At 37.1% G+C, this 19232-nt stretch overlaps 1 protein-coding gene across 1 annotated transcript; it reads left to right on the plus strand.

The window, feature by feature from the left end:
- Positions 1-112: 112 nt before the first annotated feature.
- LOC145204118 (guanine nucleotide-binding protein G(s) subunit alpha-like) lies at positions 113-18749 on the plus strand. Its single transcript, XM_080076549.1, has 14 exons — positions 113-217; positions 650-901; positions 3259-3421; positions 3836-3908; positions 8873-8927; positions 10737-10862; positions 11667-11764; positions 12300-12354; positions 13401-13474; positions 14298-14356; positions 15596-15716; positions 16125-16255; positions 16984-17051; positions 17345-18749. Exons 3-14 carry the CDS (start codon positions 3280-3282, stop codon positions 17486-17488), a joined length of 1146 nt encoding a protein of 381 aa, XP_079932675.1. The 5' UTR covers positions 113-217; positions 650-901; positions 3259-3279; the 3' UTR covers positions 17489-18749.
- Positions 18750-19232: the final 483 nt, after the last annotated feature.

Raw genomic sequence — 19232 nt, forward strand, 5'->3', positions numbered from 1 at the left:
GTGGGTGTGAAGTAACATTTACTTGTCTTCTTATATCATTAGTTGTATATTGTCACAATTTGTTGACCATGTCAAGATTTAATCGCTATTATTGCCATGTTGTTTAATTTGTTTTCGACAGTTGGTAAGGAAAAAGTTTACAGGTTTGGTAAATCAGCAAAAAATGCACTACATCTTTAACAGTCATATCCAGTTACTGGACAGAAATGGGTATAGGGTAGGTTTGCAAAATAGTTGAACTATATTCTATACATTTTAATTTGTTTGTAAATGGTATTCCAAGGCAAAAAAGGTACAAGACCTAAAACAGTCTAGTAACAGTGTTGTATATGCAGAACCTAAACTGGTCAAACAGGTACATGACATTTTTGCCAGTATCCTTTGGTCATTTGTGGTAATGTGTACTGACATTACACCAAACTGTAATTTTATGAAAAAGACCTCACCACAAGTAGTATGTCTATGTATGTACATATTTGCGCCAATAGAATAGCCCACTTAGATGTAACCTTTCTTTTTTAAGAATATTATGCTAACATTGTCTTTAGATACAACTATTGGAGTGGTGTGAAATATTGGTTTGTTCATCAGATTTTAGACCACTGCTAATCAGGTTTAATATCAAAACAAATTTGTTCTTGTTTTCCAGGTTTAGTAAGGCTATATTTGCATGAATTCAGCTGTTTGGGACCAGTTCATAATCTGATGGATTGCTAATGATCATAACACCATCAATTTATCATCCAAACAGAAGTCACACCGTCTTTACATTCATAAAGTCAAGTTTTAGCCAAGATTGCTTCCAGTACTTTACTGGACCGCCATTAGGTGAAAAGCCAGTGCTATCTGTGTTGTGCCCTGTTCATGGGTGTGTTCCTTCTGATACTTCGTCCTTAGAAAGGTATGTTTATACTGTCCCATTGATAATGGTTGGCACCACAAGGAACCCTGCCTTTCGCCATAAGAATCTTTGCTTGGCTTATTTGCGCTGTCACTGTTAGCGTTCATCTGACATTATACAATGTGATTGTGCCCTTGAACTGCTGGTAATGGGAGCAATTGCCTATAAGCTCACATTCTTACCAAATCAATGTAAATGCTATGGGGACATTGGCTCATGTAGTAAGCAATTATGCTAATGGTATGTTTGCTTGGCTAACACATAAAACAGGAATTTTGTGCTATAAATGAAGCATGATATTCACAGTCACATACTCAGTTGTGTCAACTAAACTGTCCTATTGGCCAGTGATTACTTATTAGCCTCAGATCAGCTGGTGCTTTACATTCAATTATTGCTCTAATATTATTCTCAACACTATACTGCCAAATGTCATAAAAATAAGATGCATACCACTTGTTCTACATTGTCTTACAAAAGTATGTTTTGTGTGTGGAAGAACTGTGAAAATCATTCCAGACAAATTAAAGTATGAAAGTGTCTGATTTTCTGTTTAAAATGTTGAAAAAATAATTGATGAAAGCCGAAAACGGAAGCAAATAGAAACAGTTTTGTACTTATAGTCAACATTTAAAAAGGTAGAACTATTGTTAAAAATGTGCCACCTTCCTTAGTCAGTTTAAGCTTGTATCCAATAACTGATCTACTTGTGAAGATAGATGTTATTAATGTAAAAAACTATAGATTTAATTCTAGTTGGTGTAACATTAGAGGAGGACAGTATGACAGTAAAAAGATGTCGCAAGTTTTGTGGATTGTGTGTATGCGACAAAGCTATGCTGTTAATAGAAAAAAGAAGGTTTACACTTGCCACCCAACCTTTTGAACTTAAAAGTTAATTTGTCAAATTTTTGGTTTTCATCAGATTTTAAAATGCAGTTATGTGATTCTGGTTCAGTTAAAATATGGTAGCACTGTTCTAAAAGAGCTTGTTATTGGGAGAATTTACAAAAGTGGTACTGTTAAAGTGCAATGCAAAAACTTAATTTTGTGAGAACTATATTTAAAATCTTCATTTTAAATCCTAGATTGAATATGCATATATTTATATTAATATTTGTTCGGTACTTGGAGTTACACAGTTTTATTTTTGTCTGTATAGAGAAGAAAAAAAACGATTTTCACCTAAATAAGATAGCTAGCTTTTGTTGAAGCCAACTGAACCAGCCAGCAAAGTCAGTTAAAGAACCAAAAGCATTTTTGTGTGTGTTTATAAAGCAGAATTGCTTCCAAAGGCAGAAAAGAACATTGCAGTTGTAAACATCACAGAGAAAAAATGTAAGCCTTAAATATAGTTTCTGCTTACCAGTGAAGGATTGTATTAGACCAGTGGTTCTTAACCTTTCACGGACCGTGGCCTCCTAAAAGAATATTTTGGGCCTCATGGCCCCCTTTAAATAACAATGTAAGATTTGTGGCCTCCTGCAAAAAGTTTAAATGGCAAACTCGTGTTGAAATTCTATATTAAATTCGGATTTAAACAAGTCGAATAGAGTAAACAACAAACTGTAATCATGACAAACCTCAATATGGATAAAGAGTGTTAGGGAATAAAGATGTTTGCAGCACACACTCAATTCTGTGCAATAGAAAAGAAAATCACTCACTGATTTTTAGTGGATGTTTCTGGCCAGTCTGCAGAACATGGCAGTTCCCGACGAGATCTCGTGCGTGCAGGACCAAGATGTCCCGCATGCGCGTGTGCACGACCCATAAGTCTGCGTGCAAGGCCAATTTCAGCAGGCGCAAAACAAGTAAAAGTGGTCAAAGCAGTGCAATTTAATGCCTTTCGTGCGAAATTTCCATGTGCTACCCCCTAAAATTGGCGTGCAAAAATTTCTTTTCAAAAAATAATCGTGCATGCAGCTGCCACACTCTGCAGACTGGGCTTCTGGTGAAACTACAGCTTGTGCCCCCACTAGAGGGCCGAGGTCCCCGGTTGAGAACCCCTGTATTAGACTATACTTTCTTTGTTTCAAGATACAGTTCAAAATAAAACGTTGACAAAATTTATGCAATAACAATTGCCTGTAGACTTTTATATTCTACTAAATTATAATATTATACAATACCCTTAAACACAGCCTTACACTTCACGATAACAAGCCACCCTCAAATGATGTTTTTGAACATGTTTTGTGTGCTTTTGATTCAAAAAATGGTCAGCCCATGTCCTTTTCTATCAGAATTTTTTTTTATTGTGGTGATGTACAAAATATTGCGCGTATTCTATTTAAATGCTATAGTAAAATTGAACATGGTGCATTACCGTTATACGCAGCGTTTTACTTTTGCAGGTGTGCACATTGAAAAGTAGCATGCCCATGGGTTGCTTCTGTTCTACCCCACAACAGGGCAACGATGAAGTCAAAATGCAGAATAAGGTGAACCGGGAGATCAACAAAATACTCGTTCAAGAGAAACACCAATACCGGAGCACGCATAGACTTCTGCTGCTTGGTATGTACTTTATTATGTCATAATATAACAATTGAGGTAACTTTTTCTGTTGGCAAGACAAATGTATGCATAGCATTTTGTAGAAATTTGCACTCTGCTTTTCAAACGCAAGTTTTGAATTAGGTTTTAAAGATTGTCACGAGAAACAAATAAGCCAATATATTTGTAAAAAACACACATAAAAGTTTCAACATGTCATTGAAAATTTCATTTGAAAATGACATAAAAATTGTCATAAAGTTTTGTGTTTTACAAATATATTGGCTTGTCTGTTTCTTATCAAGTTTAGAAATGATGAAATGAAAAGCAGAAGCAAGTTTCAGCATCAAAAAACGTTGGGATTTTACACGCAGGGTTTTGGTAATGAAAAACATTGTAAAGTTCCCATTAAAAATTTTACTTTCGCCTTTTCAGGTGCTGGAGAATCTGGCAAAAGCACGATTGTGAAACAAATGAGAATTCTTCATGTAAATGGCTTCAATGAAGAGTAAGCAAAGTTATCACTTAAAGTTTGTTGTAAAAATCAGTGTTTTAACAAAAAAACAAGTATATATATATTGATGCAAACATGTTACCTAGGATTTTACCATTTTACACCAGGGCTTCCAGCAATTACATTTGTGAATTTTTTTTTTGACTTGTTTCAAAGCTTAAATTGTGTGTGATTAAGAAACAAATTGCTAAAGGATCGTTGTGGTCCGCAAAGTGAAAAACCAAATGCCAATTTGCGCAAAACCAAGAAGGCTATGTTTTGAATTAGATGGTTTTCATAGCATGATAGTATTTTGTGAGAAATGTACAATAGTCATGTTACTTTTCTTTAAGTGTGTGTGTGAATTTTCCTCACTTTTGTGCTGGGTAATGTTAGGCAGTTCTTGTTGCTGAAGGCACACATATAGAACTGCTTTTGTAGCCAAGTATTGTTGCATCTTATGCTGTTTATATTACTTAAAAATGTTAGCAGATAGCAGCCCAGTTATGTGTTTAGGTTTTTCTAAACTAATATAACCAACTGTTCGATCAATACAAATTCCCCATCACATGTTTAAGCTTTAAAGGGTGTGTATTTTGTTGTTTGCATATTTTGTTACTGTTTAAAGGCAATGAGGCCAATTGCCTAAAATTTAGCTGTTTACTTAATGAATAGTATTGTCTGTAAATTTGAAACATGTTTCCAGGTCTTTCCACAAGCTTTTTTATTAATTTAGACATAACCCAAGTTTGTATAATGTCAACCATTGCTTTATTTTGATGAAGTGATTTTTTGTCGTACAGTTTGAAGTTTGCAAATTAGCTATTTATAAAGTATTGAGCAGCAATCACTTTCCCTTTGTTGTTGTTTCTATAGATGACTTTGTTTATTGTTTTTAGTCAATGGAGCATGTGAAAAACTAGTTATTATTCGGGATCAAAAGGGAAAGTGATTGCTGCTTTATCTATTGCTTATCACTGTATAAGTTTTGCTTCCTTGTTTCAAAGTGTCAACAAACAAAAACTAATCAAATGGCCCTTTTTCAATACGGAAATTTATCCAATTAACACAACAATAGCAAGAGTATAATGATGAACAATTTGTAAGTCCAGTTGCTGTTTCAATTTCTAGTACACCTCACAAAGATATGAAGCATTTGTTGCATGAAATTTAAATCACAGTAGAAATGTTACCTATCCATGCTTGTGACAGACCCGGAGTGTATGCTGGGTTGAAAAAGGTCACCATTTTGTGTTGTAATCAAACCACACGCAACCAGTGCACTTTAAATAAAAGGAAGTGTGGTATTTTTTGTTTGATGATTCAAACACCCACAAGTAGTAGGGAGGCATCGAGTGTGGCTCTTTTGGTGGTATTAGCATGTGATTAATTGTCATACACGGTCTCCTATAAACTCTTTAATGATCATTGTGTATGTGACATCATATTAACTAGCTACAATGAATAATTGACCCGGCAATGTTTCAAATGCCAGTTCGATAAAGCTTGATGATTCACTATCTTAAGCAAAATTATAAAAGCTATTGTTCAACGAGATCTTGTCGAATCACTTTGGAAATTTCCCTAACACGTAAAAATGTTCGTCTTTCTGTTATATATATGTGTTTTGTGGTTCGTAAACCACATCGGTTCTTGTGCTAAATGACAGTTTAAACATCCTGTTACATCTTCCCATCTGTAAAAATCCCTTTTGTGCGTTTAATTGTGAGTTAACAACCACTAAAGCTAAATAATAGGGCTAGATATCCATATATAGCACACTAGGTATTAGAGGCAGAGGCTTCAATTACATCCCAGTTTCATTGACACAGACACTGTTGGGTGTATATATAGCTCACAACAAATTAATTTAGACTGATAGGTTGGTAAATGGCGCAGTTTAATTAACTGTGGGACAAACTGTGGTGACTTAAAACGCTATTTTGGTTTTTTTATGCACTGAAACCACTGCTATCTTTAAAACAAGATTTAGTGGTGGTGCAAAACTTGTAGATACTTTGTAGTTCAGTTTGACATGCTGTTTGATGTAAGAAGCCCATTGCGATGCGTGTAAGTTGACCAGGTCGTGTTGGGACGGACAAGGCGGTCTTTTACGAACTGGGCGTTGCTGTAAAAGCTTTTGCCACACCAATATCGTGTTATCAGAGGCGCGACACGGGGCCAAGGCAATTTTTAGCATCAAACAGAGATAACCAGTGAATTTAACATGGTGCCTCTCTCACTCTACGCCGCAGCGCATTGCCCGCTTTGTCTCTTTTTCTCTCTTCACGAACTCGCGCAAATAAATCCTAAAGCGACTGCTGGGCTATTTTTAGAACCAGGCAGATCGATAAACTGGCTGCTCTATCGACTCAGCGACTGGTTGGAGTAAGCACTCGCCTGCCTGCCCACGCCCGTTCGAGCTGCAGTCCTATCTTCCTTTCTTGATACCCTTTCCATTGGCCTATTGTGTATGCTTTGGTGCGCCTTTGCTGAACTAACACATATACTTTCTATAGACACGAAATATTTTTTGCAAAATGCGTCTTGTTCAGTTTGTAAAGCTTTGTATTTTGTTGGCTGGGGGGTGGTTTTAGGTGGCGTAAATCACATGAAGCTTTGACTGTTTGGTCGTAGACGCTGTTGCGCCTGTGTGTGTGTGTTTAGTTTGAGGCGTAGCAGGCATTAGAATGAAGGAAAGAGAACGCTTAGGCGTCACATGAAATATTCATGATTGCTCAGGCCAGTGGCACAAGCAACTAAGGGTGGATTGGGGCTTCGGGTTCCCATCCCATCCTGCTGTATCACGACAAATTCCTTTGTCAGTCAATCAGGGCCTGTCCTTGCGCTCGTTTGTCTTAGCAAGCAGCAGCAGGCCACCCCGAAAGTGGTACGGTACGCCCTTCGAACATGTGCAGGCGCTTATGTGCCGTTGCCAACCGCCGTCTTGCTTTGCGGCTCGCTGCCAGACCCACACGCACACGCACGCACTCTCACGCACACACACAGCGCTGTGCATTAATAGCGGGACCCTAAAAATGGAAACCCGCGTGCCAAAAATAGCTCAGGAGTGGGAGAAAGAGAGAGAAAGGGAGGGAGTAGGGAGGGACTCCTGCAACTCTTAACTGTCACTGGTAAGCTGCACGAGACGATGTTCAAACGTGTAGTTGTACCTGCAGTGAAACGGTTCAAGCGTAACCGCATAATGTTCTGTCTCTTGTCTTACACCGACTTGTGTTTGTTTCCCATTCGTGGGCGAAAACTATTGGAACTGTCGACTTTCTCCTGATTACTGCGCGCTCCTTCAATTGTTTATGTTGGGATCTCCAAGTCATTAGGCAAGCCCCATCTGATGATACAGCCTTGCATTGTGCCTAGCTTAAAATGTGTTTACATTTGCTGGGCATTTCATCTATCATGCTGTGGCCGAAAAGTATTCACCAAACTGCTTGGTTGTTATGGGGTTATTTTTCAAAAAAGAACATGCGTTGTTTTCAGTCTGTTTTTTTTTTCTGTATTTTCCCTTAACCCTAGCACTTGGGGGACAAAATGTTTGATATTTGTGGAGAAAATCATAAAAAAGCAGTCACGGTCTTACTGCATGGTTGCACAACACCGGTCCTTAGCTATATTGGGATATCTGTTGGTTATCTGTAGGTATCTGTTGGTTTAATTGGGTATATGTGGGTTCAAAAATGCTGATTTAAGTTTGTTTTGTGACTGTTACATTCTAAAATGTATAAACCTTCTTGTTACCATTGAGATGCATTTCTCAGTTAGTTTATCGTTTACATCACGTAATAGTTTGGTTTAATTAAGTATATGCAAAATATGTTATTGACATAATACATGCAATTGGTTAAATATGGTATGAAATGTATAAGAAATTTTGGTATTGCACACCCTGTCTTCGTTTTTCTTAGTGGTGCACACCACAAACGCAAAGTTTTTGTAGACGTCTGCTTATATATGTAGATGAGAAAAGGAAGTTGTTTTGAGTTATAAGTTTGCCTGTCTTCTTTGTATTCACTCTACTTCCCTTTTTATGACTCGTGGTGGGTCATATTAAACAATTGCTATTACGGTGTGTGGATTGTAATGTGTGACTTATTATGACGGAAACACCCTAAGTATGACTGTACCTGATGTACAATAACTTGACTATATAAGAAATCACATCCCTAGCATATTTTTATTTAAAAATTTTGCAAAGTCTGTTGGATTTCTAAAATAAACTGTTTCAGAAAAACGATCTTTTTTTTAAAACATTTCAAAATAAAAATATTAAAAATTATTGTAAATATGTAAAATCTTAAACTACGAATATAAAAATATAAATCAATTAATTCTACAGCTTGTATAAAGACGTACATAAAAGATTTGTGAATGTTTGTTTGCAAGGAATAAAACAACACTATTGACATAATAACCTGACAATAATCAACAGACCAATCTTGTCAACAACTACCCTTAGCTTTTCATGCTATATTTAGAACATATCATATCAATCTGCTATCATTAGCACCCCACAATCCAGTGTTATCATGCTTGAACATCATTGGCTGTTAAAGTGATTTGTGCGTTGTTTATTTATAAAGTGGAAATGAAACTTTGATAAAAATGTCACACACAATTGCTTGATAACATACTTGTAAATTTTTGCTGAAAATGTCAAATTGTGTTATTGTATGATATCTTTATGTGATAAAATATTTTCTGGATGATATTTTTGGTCTGTTTTTTCTGCATACATGCTAAATACGATGCTACAAATATGTGTTGAAAACAGATTTTAAATTTGTGTAATGTATGGATTAAAAACACTGTTTTCTTATGAGTTTTAAATTTTGCCAAACACCTTTTAGCTTATGCACTATTTTAATTCGTTTTGTTAAAATAAGGAAAATTTACCTAAATAGTTATTCTGTAAATAGGACTGTTTGTAGCTTAGTTTTAACATACGGTTATTTTTGTTTCAGAGAAAAGAAAAACAAAATACTGGACATTAAGAAGAATATGCGAGATGCCATGGTGGTGAGTGGAATTGAAAAAAATATTTGATTGTTACATTTTGTATGTCCTGTAGATCGTAATGGGTTTAGCAATTATTTCGTATGATGCTTTGTTTTTGCTAAAATTTAGGTAGATAACATTTGTTGGAATAATTAAATATGTCCAAGTTTTTGTAATACTTACAAAAACTAAGTATTAAAGCCCCTGTTTCTTGCTCTTTTTATGCAAAACCTTTTCAAACAAATCTACCATGTGGCATTTGAATCTTTGAAAAAAAATATGCAAAAAATGTTGCATTTTCTTTGAAATCTTTCCAGTCACTGCAATCATATAGCATTTAAGCCTTTGAAAAACCTTAATCTAAACATCTTGCTTTCAAAATGGAAGTTTTTTTAACCCCGACAAGCATATAGCATTAGAGTCTTTAAACAAAATCTTTACCCCAAAACTGTTGCTATAAAAACGGAATCCACAGAGACCCCTGGCAAATTTGGTTATCAATATCCTTGCTTGCTTGCTTGCTTGCTTGCTCCAGTGCTTAGGGAGAAAATCACATATGAATATAATTAGTCAAAAAGCAGAGGATTTGTTACACTAATGACAAATTCCCAGGAAGTGGCAATGCCGCCCAATAATTTATGAAAGCAGGAGCCATTTCACTGGCATTTGTGGGACTGTTTCTTTGTTAATAGACAGGTGATAAATCAGCTGTGTAACACATAGTGTGGGTGGGCATAAGAGCTGAATTTCACAAAACATGTCCAATTCTTCTGTTGTTTTTTATGTGACCGAACTGGTACCTGACATATGTTACCACTAAATTGCATTTCTGTCAATTCGATTTCAACATAACCAACTATTTGATGTCAAATTCTGCTGCCATGCGTTAATGGGGTTTCAAAAAATTAGGCAAATCTAGGTCAATTTTTTGTGGCATACAGTCTAAGTCATGGGTGTACAACATTTGTCACTGTGGGGCCAAATACAATTGCCAAGGTTAGATTGCATGCCGCACCTGTGTACAACACAAGGTGGTTTTACTTTGTTGCATACCAAATATGCGTAACTACAAGTAAAATTCGCATTTGATTCTAGCCTCATTATTCGCAGAGGTCGCAGAAAAATAGCGCTGGGTGCGTTATCTGCTTAAAAGTATATGCATAATAATTCGATGCATTTTCCAGTACATGTGAAATCCAAGCGTTTCTGCAGGCTGCACAACTTTTAATCAATGGGCCGCATTTGGCCCGCTGGCCGCAGGTTGCACACCCCTGGTCTAAGTATTTTATGGCCAATTTTGGTGTTTTAATAAGAATGACAACCTTCCATGCTGTTCAAAATGTCCTGTGTAAAACTGCAGTAAAAATCATGAGTTCATTTTTCATCTGGGACAAAAGGCCACTAAGTTTGCAAAAACACTTTCATGAGTCCTAAAACCAACCAGACTGATTTAGAAGTTCAATGAATTTTAATTTAATCAATTTGGATTTATTATGTGTAAATTAAAGGGTTTGATGGTGAAGCGAATAATGTAAAAACTCTAAAATAACATTTGCAAAATGTAAAATATGCTTCAGGTCTATTTCTGAAAATGCTGAAAACGCTTATTAACAAAGTTTATGTTTATCCTGTGATTTTGTAGAAACTAAAGATGCCAGTAAGGTGAAATATCCATGTAAATTCATTCTGTTACTTATAAAATATTTTATATCATCAGTTAGTTCGTGATCATTAAAGGTTCACTATGTTTTAGCCGTTCTCTTGAAAACCTTAAACCTTGAATGGGAGACCTTGGGTTGTCAGCAAACTTACAAAACTTTGTGATTTTAGGCCATCACCAGTGCCATGCGATCCTTGCAACCTCCGATCCAGTTAACAGTGGATGACAACGAGAAGAGGGTGGACTACATGCTCACCACCTCAATTCAGTTCAGAGAAGAAGTTGACTTTGAATCTGTAAGTTTGTTTTTTGCAACCAACAAAAAATGTGACTTTACACAACCTTGCCTAATACTAGACTCTGTCACAGAGCAGACAATAACGTTTTAGTAGACACAGCTTCATGGATAAGACTTTTCTTTGTGAGACAAAATAGCGTTGTTGTTTTTTTAAATTAAATTTCTCTTCTGTTTGTATCCGGGTTTCCAAACTGTTTAACTCTACCACTTTTGTTACAGTATTTGTTTGTTTATTAAGAAGGTTTTTGCTCATGTACATGTTCTCATATTTTTATGACTACTTCTGTCCATCATAATAGATAAAACAGCTAGAAGAGGGTGCAACTAGATAGTTTGGGGAACCCTAGTCCAGGGTTCAGCAACCCTTTCGGCGCCGCATGCCAGTTAACTTGTTGTTTCCATGTGTTAATGACCTTGCATGCCAACGTTTTTCCAAATAATACTGGTTTGTGCCAGCAGATATAATAAAAGAAAGCAGAGTGTTTTGTGCATGTAAGGCTGAATTTGAAGACAATGACATGATAAAAACTATAAACAAGCAGTGTAACAGGTTAAATTGTTACTTCAATATAAACGCACAAATCGGTTGGCGTACCATGAAAAACCACCTCGCGTGCCAACCTAGGTCATAAGATGTTGATGCTATATATTGCACTAAGTTTCTTTACACACTAAAAAATTATCCTACATGTAAAAAAATATCCCAGCTTGAAAAATTCATGGTTTAGGCCAGGGGCATGTTTCTTTATTTGAAATTTCGTCCAACTATAAACAGGCTTATCAGCATTGGTTTTGGTTTTAGGTGTTCTTCGATCACTTAGAAGCCTTGTGGAAAGATGAAGGTGTACAAAAGTGCTACGACAGAAGTAATGAATATCAGTTGATCGATTGTGCAAAATAGTAAGTCTATCTTTGAAATACCATAAACTGTCCATAAGTTTAATGGTGAAAATATTGGCCCAAATAAACATAAAAAGCGACATGTAAATAAAGTTCTGTTTCAGGTACTGTAAAAAAGATTTTAAACAAACCATGGATGAATCAGAATAAGTGGCTAAACCAGAGAAATAACATACTATTTGTCTCCTTTGATGAACTTATTGTTGTTACTAGCGAGAAAAAGGACTCCTGTTTTATGTCAAAAAATTACTGAACATATTATAATCTAAACTTTCTTGGAGTGATTGAGATTTTGTATGCATCAATCTATGTACTTATGTAATGTGTAAAAAATATCTGTAATATGTATATCTAGATTTAAAATACAACTCTTAAAGATGTCTGTATCTCACATAATCTAAGTCTCAAATATCATGATGCATTTGTTAGTAAAACAACTAGGTTTTGCAAATATGTGTAAAATTTTATCAATAACAGTAAGAATGTTTTTCTACACTTGCTGTGGAGGTTTAAATAATCAACGCAATATTTTCAGCTTCCTCGACAAAATTGCAGACATCAGGCAAGCAAACTACGCGCCTACTAATCAGGTAATATTCTCGATATATTGTCCACATAGTTGCAAATAGCTGGTAATTGGTTGCTTAAGTATTTTCCAAACTAGAAAAAAACACCTCTTTTGAAAGCAAGATTTTTGTTTTTTTTAGAGTGAATGACATAGTTTTAATAATTTTCTGGTATTTACAGATAAAAATCTTAACATTGTTTGTTTTTGTGTATTTAATTGCCCAATCTGCGAAAATTATAGCATTCAATAGACCTTTTTGAAACAGTAACCAAATGTCCATGTGTATTAGTAGCTTAAATAGCCATAAAAATGGCCGGCAAACTTCACAAGTAAGGGCTGTTTGCCATATTACTCTGCCTTTGTATGTCTGAGCTTATATTAAACTTGGATCAAACCATGGGCATTTCCTGGGAATTTGAAATGTTGAAATCTTGTGGTTTCGGCTTTGTGGTTTCCCAAAATACTGATCTTTAAATACATTAGCTTCCCACAAAGTGACAAAGTGGGTCTGGCACCTCATAACTACACAAGTTAACTAATTTGTTTTACTCCTTATGCTTTCCTATGCAGCTTAGTTTGTGTAACTTGGTTTAAGATTGTAATAACTTTTGCATAAGGTCTATTTTAATGTCTGTATTCTGTTTTTATATTATTTATGGTCCTCTTTGCAATAAATTGTCTTGATTTACCTTTTGGGTGGAATGGTTTTAAATTAGGACTGTGCAAACCTTAGCAACATGCTAGTGCTGGGTTTCAAATTTTTTGTCAGCCGGTTCTGTTACAAAAAGTTCATTGACAGTAACCAATAATGCTAACCGGTTCGCTGATCTCATAAAATTTTGTGAGACGGTTCTATAGAACCGGTGCAAACTGGCTGAATCCCACCACTGGAAATATACTTGTCTTAAATAGCAAATTCAACATATATTGACCTTAAAATAAACATTTCCATACTTCTGTACATAATGTGTAAATCGTCGTGTAAAAAGCAATAGAAGAAAGGAATATGCCCAAGAATCAATTTACATGAAATACAACAATCATAAAAGTGAACCAATTATTTTCCAGGATCTACTCAGATGTCGAGTTTTGACCCGGGGAATATTCGAGACTCGATTCCAAGTTGAAAGGGTCAATTTTCAGTAAGTTCCTCCCTGAACACGTGACCTAACATTGTCGGTTCCGCTCCGCTGCGTGGCCACTAAGCGGAAAAACGTAACCGGTTTATAGTTGAATGCGTTCCCAGTAATGATTCCACCCCTAAGAATTGGCGAAAATTCGAGACATATTCACTCAAGTTCAGCATAGGACAAGCGCATTCAAACGCGGCTGATGTTTATAACTACGAAATGCCTTTATTTATGCAATTATTGTAGTTATTTATGTCTTGTACGTAGCTAACATGATACCAGGTCTTGCAATAGCGTTGTAACTATTCGACTTTACTTGTGGCAATAATTTCGCCAGAAAACAGGGTTTACAAAAGCCGCAGACCTGCGAAAGTAATATATTTTGTAGATTTGTATTACATGACAAGTATCAGTAAAGATGAACATAAATTTATAACTAGGATCAGCCCTGAAGCGTCTGTGCAGACCAGCAATTGCGGCACACTCACATATAAATTACAATACGCCAGGGCTATTGAAGGCGTTGAATACGTGACATTATAAAACTCCTATCAGCGGCTAAAATGAACGTAAAAAGAGCGAAAGTCCCCGGAAGGCTCCTGTCGTGGGTTCGAATCCCACCGCAAGCTAGATTTTTCTAGCCTACGCCTTACCATATGGTGGTGAATGGTGGGTGACCGGCTGATTCGGTATGGCGCCTTCGATGGGCCTGGTGTATTGTGATTCCTATCAACGGCATTGTATCGATTCAACCAGTTTTGTAGCTCTTTACATGCATCATGGAAAGTTGTCCGTGTTGTGATTCTAACACTAACTTGTGTTTCTTGCTTTTCAGTATGTTTGACGTTGGTGGCCAGCGCGAGGAGAGAAGGAAATGGATTCAATGTTTTAACGGTAAGAAACCAAAATACATTTCATTAAAGAGGTTTTATACATATTACCAAGTTAAGCTTTAGAGTTCCAATAAATTTTAATCCGATGCTTCTTAATTTCGATTCCGCAAATGACCTAATGCCGTTATATACATAAATGTTTATTAATACAAGACACAGTTTGCATGTTAGGTCCGCTATTGGTCATGCTTGGGCAAAAATGTTCGGAAAACGTCACTTGTAAGATATGTTTACCTGGCCTACTGATTTTATATCAACTCCCAGCATACACAGACCGGTTTAAGGCTTTCCGCATTGTCTATTTCCATCAAAAACTGCTCCTCGCAAACCACAAAATGAATGAGCATTCTATAAATAGTCCAACCACCGACTCTACAGTGTTCCAGGCCTCACAAACCATCTGTGAACTTTACAGTGAGATCACGTATTCACAGATAGCATTGTTTGCCCTGCTGTTGCTCTATATGCCTTTGGTTTTTGCTTCATCGCTACATTAGATGCTGAATTGTGGAGGTTTACAATTTAAACACCTCGGGAAAGCCTGTTTAAGGTGTTTTTGCGAGCTAAATTTAAAATGAACGCCTTTTATTAGCTTTTAATAATCACTTTTAATCACGTTTATTTTGTAAAAAGGGTGAAAGCGCTTGTGTATTTTTGTTGAATTTCTTGAAATAGTGGATTCCTGATTCTAAATTCCGTATAATACACGTATCAGAGGTTTTGTTGGGTTCCTTTAAAAACGTCGTAGCTAAGAGTGCAAATGCTTTAGGTTAAAATCCAGTTTAACGCGATTGCTTATTGCAGTATTTCTAAACCATTTGAAACCGCATTTTAGGTCGCAGCATACTTCGCAGACAAAAATATAATATCAAAGTAACTTTCGCAACTTTACATCATGCATGAGATTTTTTATGGAAAGTTCTAGCATTGCCATTAACACCTGTGTTTTGTCATGAAGTCTTAAAACATGCGGAGATATTTGCACTCTGCAAAAAAATTCTTTGCCGCCAATTTGAAATCACGTCGAGTTACGTATAGTTAAAAACACACTGGTCTAATAAACGAAAAAACACATTAAAAAGCCGCCTTTTCACACGAACACAAACCACAATCTTGAAGTATCGAATTTCATCATACGTAACAACTGATGACGAAAGAATTGATGACGAAATAACTGATGACGTAACAACTCGAAATAACTTATGACGTAATAGCTGACGTGACGTGTTGTTATTGTCAGATGTGACCGCCATAATATTCGTGGTGGCAAGTAGCAGTTATGATATGATGCTGAGAGAAGATGTCGACCAGAATCGGCTCAAGGAGGCACTGGATCTGTTTAAAAACATTTGGAACAACAGGTCAGCTATATTTTGCTCTTGTCCAACCTTTGTATGTTCAAAAACCTAAGCTTTTTTGCTGAACAAAAACAAAACTATTGCCAAATTACTGTAAAAATGTGCGCAGTTTTATTGAATTTTTATGTCGTAGATTTCTCTGTGTTTCAGTAATATATGTTTATGTATTTTCCCATCTTAATACTTTAAAACAGTTTCGTAAACACGACTTTTGGCATTTTTGTCTATGTTGGTAAATATATCAGGAAAACAAAAATAAAAACAGACCAGCGATCAATGCAGATTCAATGCGAGTGCTTCAAATTACTAACATCGCTTTTTATCCCTTTGAGCTTTTTGCTGTGCGAAATTTTAGCTTAAAATCCAAACGCTACAGTTGTGAACGTATAATAACCTCGCGCTGATCCGCAGATGGCTGAAGACCATCTCCGTGATCCTTTTCCTCAACAAGCAGGATCTCCTCACAGAGAAAATCTTAGCGGGAAGATCCAGACTGGAAAAATACTTTGAAGAATTCACACGTTATGTTGTCCCACCAGACGGTCAGTATGTTGAGCATACCATGCTGTTTGTGCTTTTTGTGTTGACCAATTTCGTGCTATTGTCTCTATGTCTGTCATTTTAGGTCGTTTACCCCTTGGGAGTTTTTTCGGAGGAAATTTAACCCTAAGTTTATTAAAAAATCCCTTTTTTAAACCTGTAAAATTGCCTTACGAAGTTTTTGATTTGCTCGCTAAACCTTTTTTGTCGTTTGCTTTGTGGTAGATTTTGAAAAGAAATGTACATTCAAGTTGTTTTAACACAATAGGCATAATTTTAGCCACAGCTAATACAAAACAAACTATTGCAAACCTAAAAAAGCTTTATAAAAATGTTCACGGCCAAACTACTGCACATGAGAAATGCGTTTGGACAAATAGAAAACCTCAAAAAAACATAAAATAGCCTGATTTGCCTACAACATGTTTTCAAACAAATTGCCCGTCTGTTTTTTCCGCCGTAAAACAGTTTCCAAACCAAGGGAAGTAATCACAGCGGCTGCACGCCTACGCAAAAATGTTTGAACAGATTTTTTGCAACCGAAATTGCATGTTTTTACCCTGGTTCTATTTTTAACATTTTGATGTGGTTGTGGTTTGAATGCAAGACATGGATTTAAATTTGATTAGGGTTGTTTTGACCCTTGGTGCGTTTTTCGCTTCGTTTTTTCTGGTGCTTGTCGTCCATTTTACTTGCATTCGTTCTAACGTGCTTATGTTGTGCTCTACAGCGACACCCAACGACAACGAGGACCCGCAAGTAACAAGGGCAAAATATTTTATAAGGGACGAGTTTTTAGTAAGTCCACTTTCTATTCAGTTTTGATTTGATTATCTCCTTAATTTTACTATTTCAGTTTCAAGTTACTTGATTTTGTAACAAATAATTCTGTAAAATTTGAAATTTTCCTTAAAATGTGAAAGAATGTCGTAATTTTTTACTGTATCTATTAAATCTGTCTACCTCTAGCAAAATGTGACAATAAATTGTATTTCTTTGTTGATATGAGTTTGTACAGTTTTGTAACAAAGCCTTAACGTTCTATTGTATACGTCACAAATCTAATTGTGCGCTGTTTATTACGTCACTAGGGTCTAAGCGCGACCGGAGACAACCGTCATTATTGCTATCCCCACTTCACGTGCGCTGTCGACACTGAGAACATTCGTCGTGTCTTCAACGACTGTCGTGACATCATCCAGCGAATGCACTTAAGACAGTACGAGCTGTTGTGACGTGTGAGGCGGCTACGTCATCATCAAGATCGCTATGCCGCGATTCCGTGCCCCCCCTGACACTCTAGCCAGAGAACCGGACATGTCTGCGCATCATAGACACACAGCGGGAAAAAAGGGCGACCTCGTGCGGATGCGCCACCCTCACTGTTTCTTTTCGCCCGAAGTGGCCCACGGGGGTGCTTGGGGAAACCCCACCGAACCCCCCTTGTTCTAGTTTTGGCCGCATTGTGTGTTCTTCGGGGAGTACCCTACAACGCAACTACCACCCCTCCCCCCTTTCTGCTGGAGCCGCCGGGAAAACCCCAGCTTCATCCCCCTCACCCAACCCCCCCTGTTCTGTATTTATTTTAGAGATGAACTTAATTGTTGTCGAAGCGCGACTCAGCACGCCCCCAGTGGCCGGTTTTTCTGAATCCTGTCTCCCGCTAGCTGGCTTCTTTCTATCTGTAGCGCCCAGTGATTGATTTTGTTGCTTTACTTTTTCCGGTTTCAAACAACTTCGTTTTCCGACGAGAACTATGCGCAAAAAATCCGGCGTGGTTGAGATTGACCTCGAGTGACCCCGCCACGCCCACTCCCATTTCAACCAATCACAGCTTTCCGAATTTTCCTCCCGTTGTTCATCGCTAGGGTATCTCGGCATCGGAAAGCATAATCACTTTTTATTACTATTATTATTCTTATTATTATTGTTGCTAGTTGCATTTCGCGCGCCCGGCTCCCGATCACGTGTTGATGACGTCACAAACAGTGCGCGTTGGGCGATTGTGTACGGACAATTGTTTGCTTGTTTTCTTTATTTCCCCCCTCTCTTACTACTTACTATTATTATTTTTATTTGCGTAGTCGAATTGTGGAACGCGTTTGCCGCCCGCGCGGCCCCCTCCCCCCAAAAACAACACACGTGACCCACTTCGCCCGAAACAAACAAAAAAACGACGAAAAACCGGAAAAATACACAAAACCTGATGTCGTTACTATAGCAACGCGCGGTGCTGGAATCCTTACCACTTGGTGCCGCCCTCGCAGTTCACTCCGATCCGGACCAGTAGCACCCACACATCAACGCACACCACTCCCCAGAGTTTCTTGTCCTCGTGGGGCCCCGCCTACGTCACAGTGGCGTTTGTGACGTAATAAGGAAGGCCCAAGTTTTTCTTTTCCCCTTTTTTCCCTCTCCTTTTTTAAATTTACTGTAATTAGGGTCCACTTCAGGATGCGGCGAGTCTATGAAACGAAAAAAGTTTTGACCAACAAACCGGCTGATGTTTTTGTTTTTCATTAGCAGTTTGAGCCTCAAAAGAATATGAGAAAGTTGAGTAGAAAATGAAGTTGAGGCTGTTCGTGTATTTCCACTAGATGCTTTTGTGTTTCATTAGTAATCTGAACCTCAGAATATGTGGAAGTTAAGAATTAGACAGTAGAAGGACATTACATCTGTTGGTATATATTCCACTAGAAGCTTGTACTATGAAATAACTTTAACTGTTTTACCAACTTCCACTTGCACTATGATTTAAAACGAGAAGCTGCGTGCCAACAAGAATAAACTGAGACATTGTATGAGTAAATCTCGCACAGTTCGCTTAGGATTTAACGAAACGCCCATTCCAGCTTCACAAGCTCTGTAGGCTGCTGTAGGTATAGTTTTATTGTGGAGCTAGAAATTGACCGAATGGTCCAGGTCCGGTACCTTGAAAAGAAAACAATGTATCTGATGACGATAGGCCTTTCTAGCCAC

The sequence above is a fragment of the Phallusia mammillata genome, chromosome 8, assembly GCF_965637545.1.
Source record: "Phallusia mammillata chromosome 8, kaPhaMamm4.hap1.1, whole genome shotgun sequence".
Classification (NCBI taxonomy): domain Eukaryota; kingdom Metazoa; phylum Chordata; class Ascidiacea; order Phlebobranchia; family Ascidiidae; genus Phallusia; species Phallusia mammillata.